Below are 17,001 nucleotides of genomic sequence, written 5' to 3'. Positions count from 1 at the left end.
TAGGTATTGTTACATCAGTAGCTTGTTGTACTCGTAGAGGAATACAAACTATGTTACTTACTTTTATATATATTGGTTAGGTAAAGCCGGAAGCAAGGCTTAATCACAGCAGAATATAAAATGTTATCGTTGTGACTTATGACTAATGATTAAACTATTAAGAATAAAAGGAAGCAGAGCATGCTTTAATTTTTTATTTTTCTTTGTTGATTAGGAAGAAAATGTATGAATTTGACCAAAAAGGTTCTTTGATTATAAAGTATAAACACAAGTGTGAATGCCCTATTCTGCTGCTATTAGGCGGATTTCACTCTCAATCTTCACTTTTGTCAACAATGACCAAGTAAAACCAAGTAAATACATCCACAGAGATACTCTTCTAATCTTCTGTTAACCTTTTTTCTCATAAGGTGGTGAAAAGAGTAACCAAATGATTACGGCGTAGGTCATTTGGAAAGAAGGCCATAATACAATTTTAAGATCCTGAGTGACCACTAAAGTCAGATCAACCAAACCAAAAAGTAAAAACATTGAATACACTTTTTGGAACAATTTGATTAAGAGCGTGTTAATGCACTGGTCAACACAAACATCGATATGAGCACTCCTTTGTACCATATACAACATAATCGTACTGAGATTTGAGAATTAATAAGAGATTTGAGAATTACTACAACTTGCTAGTAAGACGCACATATCAGTAGAGAACTAGAGATTAAAGAACTGAAAGGTAATTAACAAAACGTAGAGGGATAAAAAGAGCGTAATATAGAGCTGCAAATCTCTCTCATTCACCATCTAAACATTCTACATTCACTTTTTTCCATTACACGTAGAATCAGTGGGAGATAGTAGTAGCTTACTAAAACGAAACATCAGTAAAAAAAAAAAAAAAAAGTAAATAGACCCATAAATTTAACCAGCCTCATTAACATTTTAAGAGAAGATAAAGAACATCCGAGAGATTCCTTGCAGCCTCCTATATTATGCTACCCAACTTCAACTTCAACTTCTCAGTCATCATCTTCCTCCTACAGATCATATATATTACAGAGTTAATACAAAGGCTTACTTCTTAGATATTTAATTGCAAAATGATGTAGAATGATTAATAGAATCAGTCGCTTACCTCTTCACTCCCATCCTCAGCATCATCCTCATCGTTGACCTCTGAAACAGACTTGTCAGATTCCTCATCTTCCTTTGGACCTTCCTCCTGAAACACACACAAGACACAGCTGTTAGTCAAGCACTACCCTTAAACTAATTACCAGTTATATGAATCATCATTGTTTACTCTAATCACAACTCTGCCTGCAACTATGTGATTAGTATAACCATAACTCATCCCTTCAATCATGTGGTTACAGTAAAACATATCATAATTGATACTTCAATCATGTGGTTAATATAAAACATAGCTCATACTTCAATCATGTGATTAGTAAAAACGTAACTCTTCCTTCAATATAATGATGCAAATAAACCACTCACCAGCTTCTTGTTGTAGGCTTTCATGTTCTTCTCATACTCAACCTTGCGTTTGTCAGCCTTAGCAACATAAGGAGCTTTCTCCTACATTATCATAACACCCACAGGTTAAGAAAAATCATACATAACAAACAAGCCTGTACCATTTGAATTAGTAAACAACTTGAGCTAAATAAATAGCTCAGAAAACTTACGGAATCTGACAAAGATTTCCACTTTTCACCACCAGCTTTGCCAACCTATATATCATCATCCATTTGAAAAAATCATTGTCAGTAATAAATTCAAAAATACAACAAAGGCTACGGTGAAAAAAAAGCAGCAAATCACAACTCACAGCAGCGACAGATTTGTTCTTGGGGTGCTCCTTCTTGTACGTTTCACGGAAATCTTCCCTACAAGATCATAAGTCAACGCAAGTTTTAGCAAAACAGAATTAAAAGTAGAATCAGTTAACCAATGATTGGTGATACTAATTGGATTATACAGTCAACGTTACAGACCATTTTAGGCATAATAATAATAATAATAATAAACAACATCAATATGACCAATCATTTTTACAGCAAACAAACGAAGCTAACAATCTCAATTTGAAAAGAATCACTGAAACAAACCAGAAGTAATTAACGCAGATCGTTTATAAGAATCGAAGGGGAGATAATTTACATGAAAACGAAGAAGGCACTGGAAGGCCTCTTAGGTTTGTTAGGATCCTTAGCAGCACCTTTGCCTCCCTTAGTAGGCTTCTTAGTCACAGAGAGCCTATCATCACCACAAAATTCAAGTTTAAAAAAAAAAAACGATTCACAAAACAACAACGATTTGGAAACGGATCTGGAATCCAGAGATCTAGGAACTAACTCGGATACAAACAAAAACAAAAAAATAAAAAAAATCACAGAAGAATCGATCGATGTGAAAACTCACTTTGAGCTCCTGGTTTCAGCTTTCGATTTACCTCCTTTCATGATCGATTCTGCACAAACAAACAAACAAAAAACTAGATCAGCATACAAAAATACGAAACGCAATTAAAACAGAGAGAATCTTCGGTTCTAAGCGCTTAAAAAAAACTACGGAGACAAAAATATTACAATCAAGAGATCGAAACGCACTAAATCAAGACGAAAACTGGAAAAATAAACAAAAAAACGAAGGAAATCGGATGAAATTACCTTGAAGAAGAAGAAGAAGAAGAGCTTCGTAGGGTTTGAAGAGAGAGAGAGAGAGAGAATAATAATAATAAGTGTACGTGTTTGTGAATTGTACGCTTTGTGAACCGATTCGAGTGAGAGGCCGAGAAATGGATGAGAAGGCTTCTTAAGTGGAAGGGAAAAATATCTTATATGATTTAAAAGATATTCAATTTTCCACGACATGTGTGAAAAAAATAAAATAAAAAACAAATCTTAGGGGTTTAGGCGGGATTTCAAATATATTTCGCCACGTCAACGATCCTTGTGATTTCTCATTACTGGCTTTCACATTCTCCCGCTTTTTTTTTTTATTATTCCTTTTCATTGAGTGAGAGAGAACAACAACATGTATGTGTTTTCTCTTCTCTGTGCTTCGTAAATTTTGTACTTATTTTTACCTTTTGTACTGCATGTTTATTAAAAAGGGATGAATATAAATATCGATTAGGTCCAAATTCGAATGCGAGACGAATCATTCTCGAATCTTCTCTTTCCTAATAAGTTATTAAAATCATAAATTCTAGTATAATCTTATGTTTAATTTCCTTTTCAGCAAAATGAAATGATTTTGATTACTTGCTCTTTCTATTGAAAAACTATGAGTCATCATCCCTTCTTATATAATTTACAAACACAGCGTAATTTAAGTCAATTTAACCAAACAAGATTTGATCGATTACCATTAGTGAAACACCTTGATTCGGAGAGAATTAGTGGTTAACCTACATACTAACCAAACTCGTCATGAATACGAACAAAATCAGTCTGTGAGAATGAATGAATCATAGTACCACCTTTATGGATAATGAATCAAGCTAGAGAGTTTAAGGCTACAGTTTCCTTACCAACACATCCGACATCATAAAACAATATAAAAACTTGAGAAGAGGTAAGAAAAACAAAAACTAAAAATCGTTTTATAGAGCAAAGAGTACAGAGCTGCAAGTCTCTCTTTCACCATCTAAACATTCTACAATTCACTTTCTCCATCCAAAGGGCTTCTTTAAGTGGAGGAGGTTGTGGAAATACATAGACAAAGATAAAAAAGAAAGACCCCTTTTTAATCAGCACCATTAACATTTCAAGTAAAAAAGATAAAGATAAAACCCCAGAGAGATTTTTGCAGCCATCTATACTAATGCTACCAGCCATCCATCCAACTTCTTAGTCATCGTCCTCCTCCTGCATTTAAATTATACACACCCAAGTAATTAACAAGAGTTAAAAACAAAGCTCTACGTTGTATATATACTATGATGGGAAAAATAACTTTAAAAGACTCAACCACTGACCTCTTCACTACCATCCTCAGCATCATCCTCGTCATTGACCTCTGACACTGACTTGTCAGATTCCTCATCTTCCTTTGGACCTTCCTCCTGAAACAACCACAAACGTATCATGATGATTGGTCAAACAACTCAATAACTATCAATCTCTTTAAATTGAGCATATGATTGACATTATTATTATTAGATTTTACCAGTTTCTTGTTGTAAGCTTTAATGTTCTTCTCATATTCAACCTTACGTTTCTCAGCCTTGGCAACATAAGGAGCTTTCTCCTGGAATTATCGTAAAAAAAAAACCACACACATAGTATTAGACTTTACTATAAGAACCGTAACATTTGATATCATAACACAACTTTTGGTCACACTGATCAGAGAGACTGAGAGAGAGAACGTACAGAATCTGACAGTGATTTCCACTTGTCTCCAGCAGCTTTTCCAACCTGTAACCCATTGAAAAATTCACCCATCAGTACAACAACTTCATAAACTAACAAGATTAAGGTACAACAACAAACAACAACATATAGAAGAAGCTTTTAAAATGATCACAAATAACACTCACAGTAGCTACAGACTTGTTCTTGGGGTTTTCCTTCTTGAAAGTCTCACGGAAATCTTCCCTACAGAGCACCAAAAAGTCAACACTAGTATTATTATTTAACACACACAAACCAATAGGAACCATCAACAATCAAATCAAAGCATGGACAATACGAGATTCTTTGGACTAGCTAGTATCAGATACTTTTTGACTCAACTACAGCAGTCAAAGGATTCTTACTAGTCTCACCTTAAAAAGAGAGTAGCCAGATGAAAAAAAAACTTTTGTACGGCAAAAAAGTCTATATCCATGCAAAACTACTGTAACACAGATTAATTTGAAGAATCGGAGGCAAGGATTACATGAAAACGAAGAAAGCACTGGCTGGCCTCTTTGGTTTGTTCGGATCCTTGGCAGCTGCTTTGCCACGCCCTGCTCCTTTAGCAGGCTTCTTGGTCACAGAGAGCCTAATACCACCAAAAAAAAAAAAAAAAAATCAAGCAACAAAACTCTTCAGAAAACGAACAACGACATGGACTCGAATCTAAATTTCCAGATATCTGACAAAAATAGATCGAATCTGAAACTTACTTAGAGCTCCTGGTTTCAGCCTTTGATTTACCTCCTTTCATAATTGATTCTGCGAAACGTATCACACAAGATCAGTAAAAAAGCTAGACAAGTACTTCACATATTGCATCAATCGATTCTATACACAAACGCGATAATTGAAAAAAAAAATCATCATCACCAAATAAGAGATCGATACACATGATCGAAATGAATTAGAGATGCTACAAAAACCTAATCATATACAGCATAAACCGCAAACATCCAGAACATGAAATTCATATCTCAAAACACACAAAAATCAACTTGAATAAACAAATCTTATCGCCTAAACAGATCGAAACACAAAAAACCGAGAGATGAATCAAACTAGAAAACGAATGAAATTTACCTTGAAGACGAAGAGCGTAGGGTTCGAATAGAGAGATAGAGAGAAGGAATTGAGCGAGTTTGTGATTTGTACGCTATGTGGGAGAAGAAGATTCAAGTGAGAGATGAGGAAGGAGGCACTAGTGGGGGAGAGAAAAGGCTTTTGTAAAATATCTTTTGGTCAATCAATAAAAAGGGTTATTGGATTAAAAATTGAAATTTCGCACGAAATGTAAAAAAAAAACTGAGGGGTTTAGGCGGGATTTCAAATATATTATGACACGTCATCGATCCTTGTGGTTTCATTTTATTGGCTCTCACCTTCTCAAATTTTGATCGTAGGTCTTTGTTTATGTGTGTTTCTCTTGTGCTTCTTTCTCAGCGCGAGGATTCAGCGGCAAGTGATATGGTGACTCATTGCCCTTATTCTTTTTGGTCCTAAAATAATTAAAATCATAGAAGTAATTACGAATAATATTTATTCGCATTAATATCTCCTCGAGGATCCGGTTCGGTTTGCTGCGTCGGTCATCCGGTTCGATTTGGATTTGTTAATATTTTCGAGGGCTTCTGATTTTAAATTGTTAGGTTGGTTGAAGTTTACACTAAATAGTAAATTAAATAATTGAAATTCTATCAAATCTATCTAAAACAAAATACTATCTGGGCCTAAAATTCATTGGGTTTGCGTCTACAGTGTCCACGTTACCTAATCAAATATGAAAGCTCAAATGGAAAGTAAAGATGACTAAGCAAGTTCTTCTTCCACTTAATTACTGTATAGTGCAAATTCCCTCAATCGATCGGTTCGATTCTTCTTATAGAATCTTCTTCATCATTAGAAAATATATTTGATACACCATCTTTTATACAAGTGCCTTGGTATAGTCCGTTAAAGAAACATAAGCTTCTGTAAATAATAAGCATGGCCCCAAGTGTCTTTACAATTATCGTGTAAATCATTTTTTTTTTAAGTAATTAACTTGTGAACGGTATTTGTTTGCGATAGGCTATCCCGTCGTTACAAACTCTGGCATAGTCGGAATCTGCAGCCAGTGACCTTGCATAGTGATAAGCTCCAAAGGGTCTACCTCAGGAAGAGAAAGACTGGGGATAAGGACGTTGGCAATATTTACTTCAGAAGTTTCATCATTCACCCGGTCCCGGTTGCATCCTTTTCTAGTGTAATCCTCTCTTCCATAATCTTTGCTTCAGAGATTTCATCTTTCCTCTCCAATGCCGTTAGTGTTCTCTTTCACTGTAGTTTTCTCTTCATGGATCATTTGTTCAGAGGCTTTTCACTAATCTTCATCCCGTTTGTATCCATCGGTTCGTCGATCAGGATAGTTTTTCTGGTTCAGTGAATGCAACCAAATAGCCACAGCTCCATCCTTTTCTTCAGCTGAGCCATTATGAAGAGTAAACATGTTGAGTAAGTTTAAGTCAATAAGAGACCTATTCTTCTGGTTAGAATGTGTCAAAGTTGTTTTGCTATTTTCCCGTTGTAAGTGGAACTAGTTGAGCTAGTTGCGTCGTGTCCTATCTTTTCGGTTCTGTTTCAGTTTTCATTGTATCTTTATAAACCGCATTAGAGCTAATGAGAACCAGATCATTCTGATGCAATTTGCAAGTCTTTGAAACTAGTATCTTACAAAACATGTTTCAATTTGAAACTCTTCAGCTACTTCCTTGTACTCTTCCATTATTGCAAGACGTGAAGAAGCATTCATCCATCAAGCTATATTTATTTCAACTTGCAGCATCGGTGTGCATTTATTCGCACATCCGTGTTAGAGAGTTACCACATATTCCATTATCAACAAAACAATGGATTAAACTGTAAAAACAGTCTTGCATCAAAACCTTGCAACTTATAGAGCCTGATCACAAAGTTGCTAATTTGGAAAGGAAGAGATATATACCTGTAACTGTTATCAAGCATCTCAGAAGCTATGAAGTAAGTAACTCCAACGAGAAGGACTTTAGAGGTGAGACCACCAAGAGTGGATTTGACAACCCCAAATCCCATGAAACACACAGAATATGAGGATGTGGTACTGGTAAACAGTCTTTCTAAACGCACCAATCTTAACAACCTATGTAGCAAGGGTTAGAGCCCTCATCCCCGTGTTGCTAAATTTTGCATAATCTAATTATTTAAAGACCATCTCAAGCAATCCGAGAAAAAGGACCGCAATTTTGCGATGTTGAAGTGGCATTATATCCATCCAGAACCTCGAATACTGAAAGAACCAGAGCAACAGATATGCGAGAGACAAAATAGACATACGTACATTGATTCTCACATCCCTAGTGAAGAGTTACCAATTCCGTTACCATACAAATCAATACGCCTCAAAGTATTACATAATCATGAAAATATTTGGGAGCAACAAGCAATTCAAGATTCCTTTTGATTCATGGAGTCTTTTACCACGACATTTTACTTAAGAATCAATTAAAGATAATTTTCACATCGAAGAAACAGAAGAAAAGAGAATGCCACAAATGTTATTTGCGGAGAAGAATTTGTTTGTGAACAAACCATTGCCATGCGGTCATGATTATGATGAGGAGTGTCTTGTTAGATGGTTCCAAACAAATCACAAATATCCATGTTGCCGTGAAATTCAAAACAACAACATAGAATGATGTGTTTGAAACTATCTAACAAGACACTCTACATCTTAAACATGACCACATAACAATTTTAACATAATTTGTTCAATAACAAAGTCTTCTAGAAAAATAACAAATGCAATGTTATTTTCTTTTATTTATCTCTTCTCCGATGTGAAGATTAACCTTTGCAAATGATTCTTTAGTAGCCAGTCTTAGTAACAAATTGCATCAATCAAAAAAATCTTGGATTACTTGTTTCTCCCAAACATTATCATGGAAAGTGAATTCCTAATGAAAATACACTACCAATGAAGGTAGTTAGTCGAAAAAGTTAATTCATGTATTTGGATCATGCGCATTAATCTACGTATAAGTTAGAACCAAATAAGAAAACTATTATTTACTATCATTTGGATGCACCCCAAAGCTATATATGGAATCCAGGAGATCATCTAGATCCTCACAAGATGTGAACTAGACGGACTTTAGTACACCTTGAACCCGCAGGATCCTTACTCATCATATATGGAGCCAAAGGAGATCAACTTGCAATTTATTCACTTATACACGTCTTAAAGCTTCGTACAAATGATCCTAGACACTCCAAAGAGTCATGGATTTTGCACTCAAGCTCTCAAGACTCAACACTTTACATAAATGGCCAAATTTCATATTTCACAAATCTTGTTTTATTAGTTTTTGATCAATATCACATATTTTGACTCTTTGTTTAGATTTTAGTCAGAAACCAAAAAACTTACCTTCTTGAAAGCAGTTTCGATCAGTGATTCTGGTGCATAGTTCCTCATGACTGCAACAGCAAGTCCAATCAAATTCCGGATTTGATAGCAAGAGGCTAGGAAAACACCAAAAAAAACCAACGTAGCATGTAACATACCATTTTATGGGTGGGCTTCGAACCATTTCAGATTTTATCCAATATCTGTAAAGAAAGGCAGACAGTAATGTTCAGATCAACAATAGAGAAGATAAAAGTTTAAAAAAAAAAAAAAAGCCAGACAATTGAGTGTATATCACAAATTGTTGGTTTACAATTGGTACATGCATGTCCATGATTCTGCATATCAATTTATTAAAACTATTATATTGTCGTACAACTGAGATATAAGATTCAGACTAGTTCAAATGAAAGCAATGCAACTAGTTTTCTCAAACCTAAACAAGAAAATTGAAAACAGAAATTTTTAATGGGAGAAAGAAAAGAAATCAAAACACTGACATGCTAAAAGAAATGATGGCAACACGAGACGAGATCCATATTGATCTTCAAAAAAAACAGTTAAGCCTCCTCGATCTCCAGTCCCCTGTGGGTACACGAATCCATCAAACCGTCACGCCTCACCCGAACCCGAACTGTGTTTCCCACTATGAACAAATAAATAAAGTGGAATTTGGATCAACCGACCCAACACTATAAATAACAACCCTAAATGGGCCTATAACGGCCCAAATAACTTATCCATTACACTTTCGGCACGTGCGAGTTCACACACATTAGGGACATAATAGCGAGATACAAAAGACTGATACAATGGCATTAGAGCATTTCCATTAGGAAAATACTATTTTGAGCCTCTTAAATTTTTAAAATATTTTATTGTGTACTTTTTAAATATAAGATTACTAGATTAGAACCCGTACTAGAGCACATGTTAAAATTCTTTTGACTTATATTATAAATTTAGAATAAAATATAATTTATATGATTATTTTTAAAAGTTTTTTGAATAAAACATTATGCAATAAAATCATATGCTAAATATGATGGCTTGAAAAAACACATATTTTGTAAGTTTCTATTGTTAATTTTGTAATTTTATGTATGAGAAATGGTTATGTTTGTTGTTTGTTTTTATTTTAATTTTTGAACATGTTTTGTGAAAGTTTTTCAATATGACATGTGCTTAGGTAAAATTTTATTTTCAACTGCACAATAAGATTTCGAAAATCACGATTAAGTGTGATAAATTGCCAAGAATTTATTCTTTTTTACGTCTAACAGTATATTTTTATGCCTACCAGTATATATTTGTAACAATACATGTAATACTAAAAATTTATTTTGGAAATTGTATAAATCATTGGAATATTCTCTTTAAGAATAATCTTTGGATATTCTTAAGTGTATTCATATAACCTATAGATTGACCAATTAATCTATAACCTTTTGTTATAACCAACCTATTTTTAATGTATAACATATTTTGTAAACAACTTATAAAAATTATATAGTCGACAAAAAGAATTGTGTACTGTATAAAGGATTCAGAAAGCGGATTCTGTGAGACTTTTGTTATATTTCTTGTCTATAAACGAGGTGAGAAAATCACACCTCTAATGCTGGGATTTGAAACAAAAAAAATCTTAACAAAAAGAATTGTAAAAATAATCATCTCATCAGTTTTCAATCTTCTTCTTTTTTTGTTCTTCTTCTTTTTTTGTTCTTCTTCTTCTTCTCAATGAAAAAGTAAAAAAAAAAAAAAAAAAAAGTTACGCTCATGGTTATCAAACTGTTGCAGGTAGCTTCTCTCTTCCTGAATTGAATTATGCAGATTTCGTAAATGTGGGTAGCAATCATGAAATTGTCTTCATAAGATGCTATCACATGATCGTTATTTTGTTTAGCAAGAGAAACCAGTTTAGGGTTTGTTCATTGCATCAATACGTGTACTTTTCAATTCAATTTCAATCTTTGTTTTATACTGTTCGGATCGATTATAATATTTGGAGAGATGAAGCATTGTTTTTGACTATAGTGTTTTTGTATGAGAATCTCTTCAAATCGTCCAAAATTATTTTTAAAATCTCACCAAATTTCATCAAATCACAAACAAATCTACCAAAATAACTTAAAAACTCACTCAAATCTCATAAAATCTAAAATATCATAAATCCCACTAAATTCTCCAAAATCATAGTTTGAATACACTCCCCTTTGAAAAACCAAGAATTTATTTATTTAAAGCATATTGTTTCTTAGACTAGATATAATATGAGATCAAGGAAACAGGATTCCGTGAGTCAACAAGGTTAATTAGAAAGATGTATTTACAGCATCAACATGACAACATGATTACTTATTATAGATAACTAGGTGTTAGTCGATCTGTTGCATGAGTTGTTATATAATAGCTATTCTACTTTTAAAAAATAACATAAATTAACGTATTATTATTATTTTAGTTTTTTTGTGTAAATCAAAATATTTTACTTATGTTTTGTTTATATCTTACATAGTTTTTACTTATTTTTTTTGTTAAGTTATTTTTTCATATTTGAAATATATGTAAAAATGTAAACTTGTCATAGGCATCAGCTTATGTATTTGTTAAACCGTCTTAGATTTGTTACCGTTTTGGCAATGAATCTAATAGCATATTGCATTAATAATAATATCTTGCATTTTTAATGTTTGACTTTTGTTTTTATTATGTTTTAATATATAAGTAGAACAATATATGGATTTTAATTAGAACGTTTTACTAGGCTATGTTAGTGTATGAATTTGGTTCATTTGTAAAAGTTAGTTTTAGCAGGCTTTAATATCACATTAAATATTTAAATCATGGGATAAAAACATTACACTTGTGTAACTAATTATTCTCCTCTTAAATCTGGCTTGGAACAGTTACATTGGGAAACTCATTTTATTCAAGCTACTAGAATTCAAGCTTGGAACAGTTACATTGGAAACTCATTTTATTCTCCTCTGAAATCTGGCTTCAGCAACTCAAACTCTGATCTTGCTACTTATATATATGTTTCTACCATAATCATAAATTAATACAAATATATTAAAAAAAAAAAACTAAATTCATCATCCACACATGGCCTGGATAACCATCTAATAAAAAAGATGTTGCTAATTTGAATCTCTCTCTTTGCTCTCTCTCTTTGTTTTGTTGTTCTTTTGGTTGTGATGTTTTGAGCTGCTGACCCCAGACTCTGCTTTTATAGCCGAGACATGATGATGCAATATGGATGATCTCCTCTGCTCTGCTTTTTACACATCTGCTTCTCCCTCTTTTTTGTCTAACGTGAGAGCTTTGATATATCCATTTTTGGATATAGCTTTCTGTCACCATCATACTCATATACCAAGGAACTGTGTCTGTGTGGTTCAATTTACCTTTCCAGATGTGTAAAAAAACGAAGAAAAGGTAGCTTCTTGAATCACAATGTGCTATATACTACGTATTATGGAAGATGTCAAGATGCAGAGTTTCTACAATTTTCAAAGTCATTCCACTTTTGGCTCTCTCTAGCTTTTTTTGCTGTTAGACGAACGAGTCATATCCATGAATGATCGAGAATTATTTTTTCTTTTTTTACTATACTAAGAATGTACAATGAAGTTAATATACACATGACTTGCTTTGGTGGTAGTTTGAATGTTCGATCCTAGTGCTGATTGTGTAAGGAGGAGTCATGTGTATCAGTGTATGTGAAACAGCTTAGAACTACTTTTTTTTTTTACTAATTTGAGAGAAAGTGAAACCAAGACGTTAGAAAAAAAAAATCATCTCCATGATTATATCCATGCACCTTTTTTTTTTTCTTGTTATTGATGATCGTAGCAACTTATTTGGAGGTTAGTGAACAAATAATAAAGCGGTATTTGGATCAACCGACCCAACCCTATAAATAACAAATACACGGGCCCATAACGGCCCAAATAACTTATCCATTACACTTTCGGCACGTGCTAGTTCACACACATGTAGAAGAGTTTTTTTTGTATTTATTTATTTTACATTTTAATTATTTATTAAAGAAATAAAAAAAAATAAACTTAAAGAAAACACAAAACCAAACGCCTGTCTAGGAGGAGAAAGAGAAAGGGGAAGAGAGAGAGAGAGAGAGAGGGAGAGAGAGAGAGAAGAGAGAGAAAGAGAGAGAGAGAGAGAGAGAAAAAAAATGGGTGAGGTAGCAGATACAATGACGAAGAAGAAGAAGAAAGGGAGGCCATCTCTATTAGACCTTCAAAAGCGAGCTATCAAACAGCAACAATTACAACAACAACAACAACATCGCAATCAAGATGACCACCACCACCAGAACCAACACCAACACCATAGATCCGGTTCGAAAAACCCTAATTCTCTCAATCACGCTCCCAACTCCGCCTCCCGATCCAAACGGCGGAACCCTAATTCATACGGCGATTCGCCCTGGATCAAAGACGAAGACGACAACAACAACAACAACATAGAAGACAACGACGACGACGAGCGGCGTGAGAAGAAACACAAGCTTTTACATGGATTGAACTCTCATCATCAGTCTCATCGACATTCTCCTAATTCCCAATCGGATCTGAATCTCGACGAGACTCCCGAGGCTTCCTTCAAATTCAGCGGCGGATCTAATCACACGGTAGAGATAAAATTTGAATTGATTTCGGATCGAACTAGTTTTTTTTTTTTTTTTTTTTTTTTTTAATTCTTCCCCAAAATTGATTTTGATTATGAATAATTTCGCGCGTTTGGTAGTAGTAGTGTGTGTTGTTCGTCTTTCTCTCTTAGATTTTTGAGTGAGTGGGAGAGATTGAGAGTTTGTTTGACTGAGTCATTTCTTTTTTTCCCTTCTTGTTTTTTTTTTTAATTGGTGGAGTGGAGAATTCATATTTCTGCTTTTTCTGTAAATTAAAATTTCCTCTTTTTTATTTTTTTTTTGTCTTCAGCTAAGTAAATTCTTGTGTGGGTGTTTAATCAGTTTTTATTCTCTCTGCTTTTAATTTTGGAGAATTTTATGTATTATAATATTGATTTTCCTGGTAATTAAAATCCGTAAATTACCTCTCTGAATTAAAGATGCACCTGCACTGAAACTGAGAACTGAAACTAGTCGTGTCTGAAACAAGTTCCGATTTGTCTTTTCCTTAATTAAAACTACCATCAGTTTCTTAGTATGTTGTGTCCGTTGGTTCTTTACCTTTGCTTAAAACATGAACATTGGAAACACACTGATGATCTGTTGTTGGTGTTGGTTTTTACTTCTTGCAGGGAGAAAAGGCTTCGAAAGCGACAGACATTCTTCAAGGTATAAACTCTTCTTTTTATATATATATATATATTTAATTCTTGAAAAAGGCAATAAACACTGCAAAAAAAATTCGTACGAGGATAAAAGCGAGGATTTTTTCTGATGCTGGGAAGCGATTAAATTATTAACTTTTTTTTTTTAATTTTTGGTTTACATGTGGATAGGGTCTCCCGTGGAGTCAGGTCCCACTACACCTTTGCCAGACAAAAAGTTGTTGGTGTTCATCCTTGATAGACTTCAAAAGTATATATATGCTCATTCCCCCTTCCTTCTGTCATTTTTTGGTTTTAAGAACAACTGGGTTTCTGATTGTTGTTGTTGTTGTTTTTATAAAACACTTGAAGGAAGGATACTTATGGCGTTTACTCTGACCCTGTTGATCCTGAGGAGGTGAATCTCCTTCCTTTGTTGTTGTTGATGTCAAAGCTCCTTGTTTTTCAGTTTGTCTTATCTGCGCTTCTGTATGTGTTTTACAGCTTCCTGATTATCACGAGATTATCACAAATCCCATGGATTTTAGCACTGTGCGGAAGAAACTAGACTCTGGAGCATATACCAGTTTAGAACAATTTGAGGTAAGTTTTGTTCTTTTTGATTCCACATTGGACTCTTCCCTTATGTTTCTCCTTGAACTTTCCATGTGTTCGAGAGTTGGTTTCTCATTTGATAGCTAGAACGTTTTGTTGCTTGGCATTTTCATTTCGAAACTTTTCTTACGGCTTCTTATGTTTTCTTTATGGAGAGCTATTGCTTGATGTTGTTTGCGTGCATTTTCTTCATGAGACTGCTAACCAATGAAGATAGATACTTGTAGTACAGGGTGCACACCTAAGGCTGTTTCCAAAGTTGTGCTTAACTCAAAATAACTTTTGATCTATTTAGACTCAATTTGTCTCCCAGTTTGTATATATGTGAATTTGTGAGGAGATTATTGGTGTTAGAACAGCTTGATCTCTTATAAATATCGCTTCTTGCCCTCTTCTTTATACCGCTCTCTGATATATGTCGCTTCTCACCCTGTTCTTTTTGCAGAGAGATGTGTTTTTAATATGTACAAATGCAATGGAATACAATTCATCAGACACTGTATATTATCGACAGGTATGTCCTAGATTCTGATTGTTATGTTTTTAGCTATTCTTGTTTTGATATTTTCGTTCCAAGTTTATGAAAATAGTGTGTGATTTGGCTTATTATAGGCACGGGCTATACAAGAATTGGCGAAAAAGGACTTTGAGAATTTAAGGCAAGACAGTGATGATGAAGAACCACAAAGCTCACAGCAGCAGCAGCAGCAGCCAAAAGTTGCTAGAAGAGGACGTCCTCCAAAGAAACAGCCTGAACCATCTTCCATTGACCGTACTGCTTCTGAAATATCAGCTGATACGCTTGGAGGAGGAGATAGCTCTAATAAATTTTCTGGTGCTTACAATCTAAGAAAGGCGCCTCCATATAAGTTCCGTCAAGCAGAATCATCAGTTAAAATCAATCATAACAGCGAGACTCAAAGTGGTTGGTCCATAGATTGGGAGAACGAGTTTCCATGTATAACAATCTCTTGCCCTTTGCTCTCTGCCTTCTTTCAGTATTATTTTAATTTGCCAATATGAAACCATCTTCTTGGTTTCTCTGTAGCTTCGGTTGTGAAGGCGGTTAACAAGTACGGAATGAAACATTTCAATGTTGATGATAACAGACGTGATACCTACAACCACCTCTCGACTTCTTCCCAAGAACCATCGGTCTTGACAACGCTTGAAGACGAGTTAAAACAGTTGATTCCAGTACGTAATTGCCAAACACTATTTTAGCCTTTTTTTGTATATAGAAAACAAGAGTCTGATCATTGTTTTTCTTATTCATCAGGTTGGCTTAAACACTGAGTACGGTTACGCGAGGAGTCTAGCACGATACGCTGCAAATCTTGGTCCTGTTGCCTGGAAAGTTGCATCGAGGAGAATCGAGACAGTACTACCACCTGGAATCAAATTTGGTCTAGGTTGGGTTGGAGAGAACCCAGCAGGACCTGAAGAGGATGATAATTCTCAAAAACAAAACTTAGTAATGTCTTCGGGAAAACAAAAGTGTTCTAATGACTTAGCGTCTGATGATCATTCCAACAGAATCCTGTCACCAACCGCTTCAGTCTCGAGCGCTTTCATAGGAAACAGACATTCTTCTTCTCAAACCATAGAAGAGACTGCACCACCACCCGCTCGTGTCTTGAATCCAGAAACCGATCACCCATCATCCTCCTCCTCTCGCCAGGCGGGACCGCTGATCAAACTCGAGAACAGCAACGGCCTCATCCGCGGATTCGGTGGATTCAGCCATAATGCAAATCAGATGCTAGGAACTGCGAGACAACAACAACAACAAGAAGAAGCAAACGTAAGCAACGAGGCCACACCGAGCTCGCAGCAACAACAAGGGTTGATGTTTCCTTACACCAAACAGGAATTTCACCGGTTTCCGCCGGACCTTAACGCTAGGCTAGTATCACCAAACTCCCCGGGCTCTAATCAGCAGACAGGTTCGTCCTCATCGCAGCATCCGGATCTGGCATTACAGCTCTGAAGATGAATATGGGATATGTGAAAGAAGAAGAAGAAGAGGCATTTTTCCATTTGGCTATCTCAGCCATATATTTTCTGGTATGAAAATCTTGTGGAGAGTCATGGCTTCATTATTTGTTGTGACTTGTGACATGAAAATATATATGGGACAGTCTCTCCTATTGTACAGATTGTTGCAACTTCCATATAATTTTTTAAGGGTAAAAGGAGAAAAAATAAAAGAAAAACCACAGGAGTCACTCTGCTGTCTGTAGAATATATAATTTATAGTTT

At 34.8% G+C, this 17,001-nt stretch overlaps 3 protein-coding genes and 1 long non-coding RNA gene across 5 annotated transcripts; 1 reads left to right on the top strand and 3 right to left on the bottom strand.

Annotated features, from left to right (window-relative positions):
- Positions 1 to 769: 769 nt before the first annotated feature.
- Positions 770 to 3,092, bottom strand: LOC104740765 (high mobility group B protein 3). The gene is made up of 8 exons (XM_010461458.3): positions 2,670 to 3,092; positions 2,422 to 2,470; positions 2,161 to 2,256; positions 1,829 to 1,886; positions 1,686 to 1,730; positions 1,495 to 1,575; positions 1,130 to 1,216; positions 770 to 1,031 (listed from the first exon to the last, which is right to left on the bottom strand). Exons 2-8 carry the CDS (start codon positions 2,460 to 2,462, stop codon positions 1,014 to 1,016), a joined length of 426 nt encoding a protein of 141 aa, XP_010459760.1. The 5' UTR covers positions 2,463 to 2,470; positions 2,670 to 3,092; the 3' UTR covers positions 770 to 1,013.
- Positions 3,093 to 3,587: 495 nt separating this feature from the next.
- LOC104740766 (high mobility group B protein 2) lies at positions 3,588 to 5,875 on the bottom strand. The gene is made up of 8 exons (XM_010461459.3): positions 5,487 to 5,875; positions 5,117 to 5,165; positions 4,888 to 4,992; positions 4,547 to 4,604; positions 4,380 to 4,424; positions 4,174 to 4,254; positions 3,983 to 4,069; positions 3,588 to 3,872 (listed from the first exon to the last, which is right to left on the bottom strand). The coding sequence occupies exons 2-8, from the start codon at positions 5,155 to 5,157 to the stop codon at positions 3,855 to 3,857; spliced, it is 435 nt and encodes a 144-aa protein (XP_010459761.1). The 5' UTR covers positions 5,158 to 5,165; positions 5,487 to 5,875; the 3' UTR covers positions 3,588 to 3,854.
- A 407-nt stretch (positions 5,876 to 6,282) lies between these two features.
- LOC104740764 (uncharacterized) lies at positions 6,283 to 9,493 on the bottom strand. 2 transcript variants are annotated; one of them, XR_015579543.1, is made up of 4 exons: positions 9,327 to 9,493; positions 8,985 to 9,029; positions 8,848 to 8,897; positions 6,283 to 6,866 (listed from the first exon to the last, which is right to left on the bottom strand). It is a non-coding gene; the product is annotated as an uncharacterized LOC104740764 (long non-coding RNA). The 2 variants fall into 2 exon arrangements; XR_760220.3 differs by lacking the exon at positions 6,283 to 6,866 and having other exon boundaries at positions 7,732 to 8,897.
- A 3,390-nt stretch (positions 9,494 to 12,883) lies between these two features.
- On the top strand, positions 12,884 to 16,955 carry LOC104740763 (uncharacterized). Its single transcript, XM_010461457.3, has 9 exons — positions 12,884 to 13,483; positions 14,113 to 14,149; positions 14,317 to 14,395; positions 14,497 to 14,542; positions 14,629 to 14,727; positions 15,185 to 15,253; positions 15,352 to 15,697; positions 15,788 to 15,936; positions 16,019 to 16,955. Exons 1-9 carry the CDS (start codon positions 13,025 to 13,027, stop codon positions 16,727 to 16,729), a joined length of 1,995 nt encoding a protein of 664 aa, XP_010459759.2. The 5' UTR covers positions 12,884 to 13,024; the 3' UTR covers positions 16,730 to 16,955.
- The last annotated feature ends 46 nt before the right edge of the window (positions 16,956 to 17,001 follow it).

The sequence above is a fragment of the Camelina sativa genome, chromosome 14 (assembly GCF_030686135.1).
Source record: "Camelina sativa cultivar CO46 ecotype springtype chromosome 14, ASM3068613v1".
In the NCBI taxonomy this organism is placed as follows: Eukaryota; Viridiplantae; Streptophyta; class Magnoliopsida; order Brassicales; family Brassicaceae; genus Camelina; species Camelina sativa.
This window is presented reverse-complemented; position numbering and strand designations above follow the sequence as displayed.

Bases quoted from the DNA above. Each gene is read 5' to 3' on its own strand.
- LOC104740766 (XM_010461459.3), bottom strand. From the start codon at position 5,157: ATGAAAGGAGGTAAATCAAAGGCTGAAACCAGGAGCTCTAA. The intron at 4,255-4,379 runs GTACGTTCTCTC...CGATAATTCCAG, and splicing joins GGAAATCACTGTCAGATTCT to GAGAAAGCTCCTTATGTTGC. The intron at 4,070-4,173 runs GTAAAATCTAAT...TGGTTGTTTCAG, and splicing joins AAGCTTACAACAAGAAACTG to GAGGAAGGTCCAAAGGAAGA.
- LOC104740763 (XM_010461457.3), top strand. From the start codon at position 13,025: ATGGGTGAGGTAGCAGATACAATGACGAAGAAGAAGAAGAAAGGGAGG. The intron at 14,150-14,316 runs GTATAAACTCTT...ACATGTGGATAG, and splicing joins AGCGACAGACATTCTTCAAG to GGTCTCCCGTGGAGTCAGGT. The intron at 15,698-15,787 runs GTATAACAATCT...GTTTCTCTGTAG, and splicing joins TTGGGAGAACGAGTTTCCAT to CTTCGGTTGTGAAGGCGGTT.
- LOC104740765 (XM_010461458.3), bottom strand. From the start codon at position 2,462: ATGAAAGGAGGTAAATCGAAAGCTGAAACCAGGAGCTCAAA. The intron at 2,257-2,421 runs GTGAGTTTTCAC...TGGTGATGATAG, and splicing joins GCTGAAACCAGGAGCTCAAA to GCTCTCTGTGACTAAGAAGC. The intron at 1,887-2,160 runs GTAAATTATCTC...ATGATCTTGTAG, and splicing joins AGTGCCTTCTTCGTTTTCAT to GGAAGATTTCCGTGAAACGT.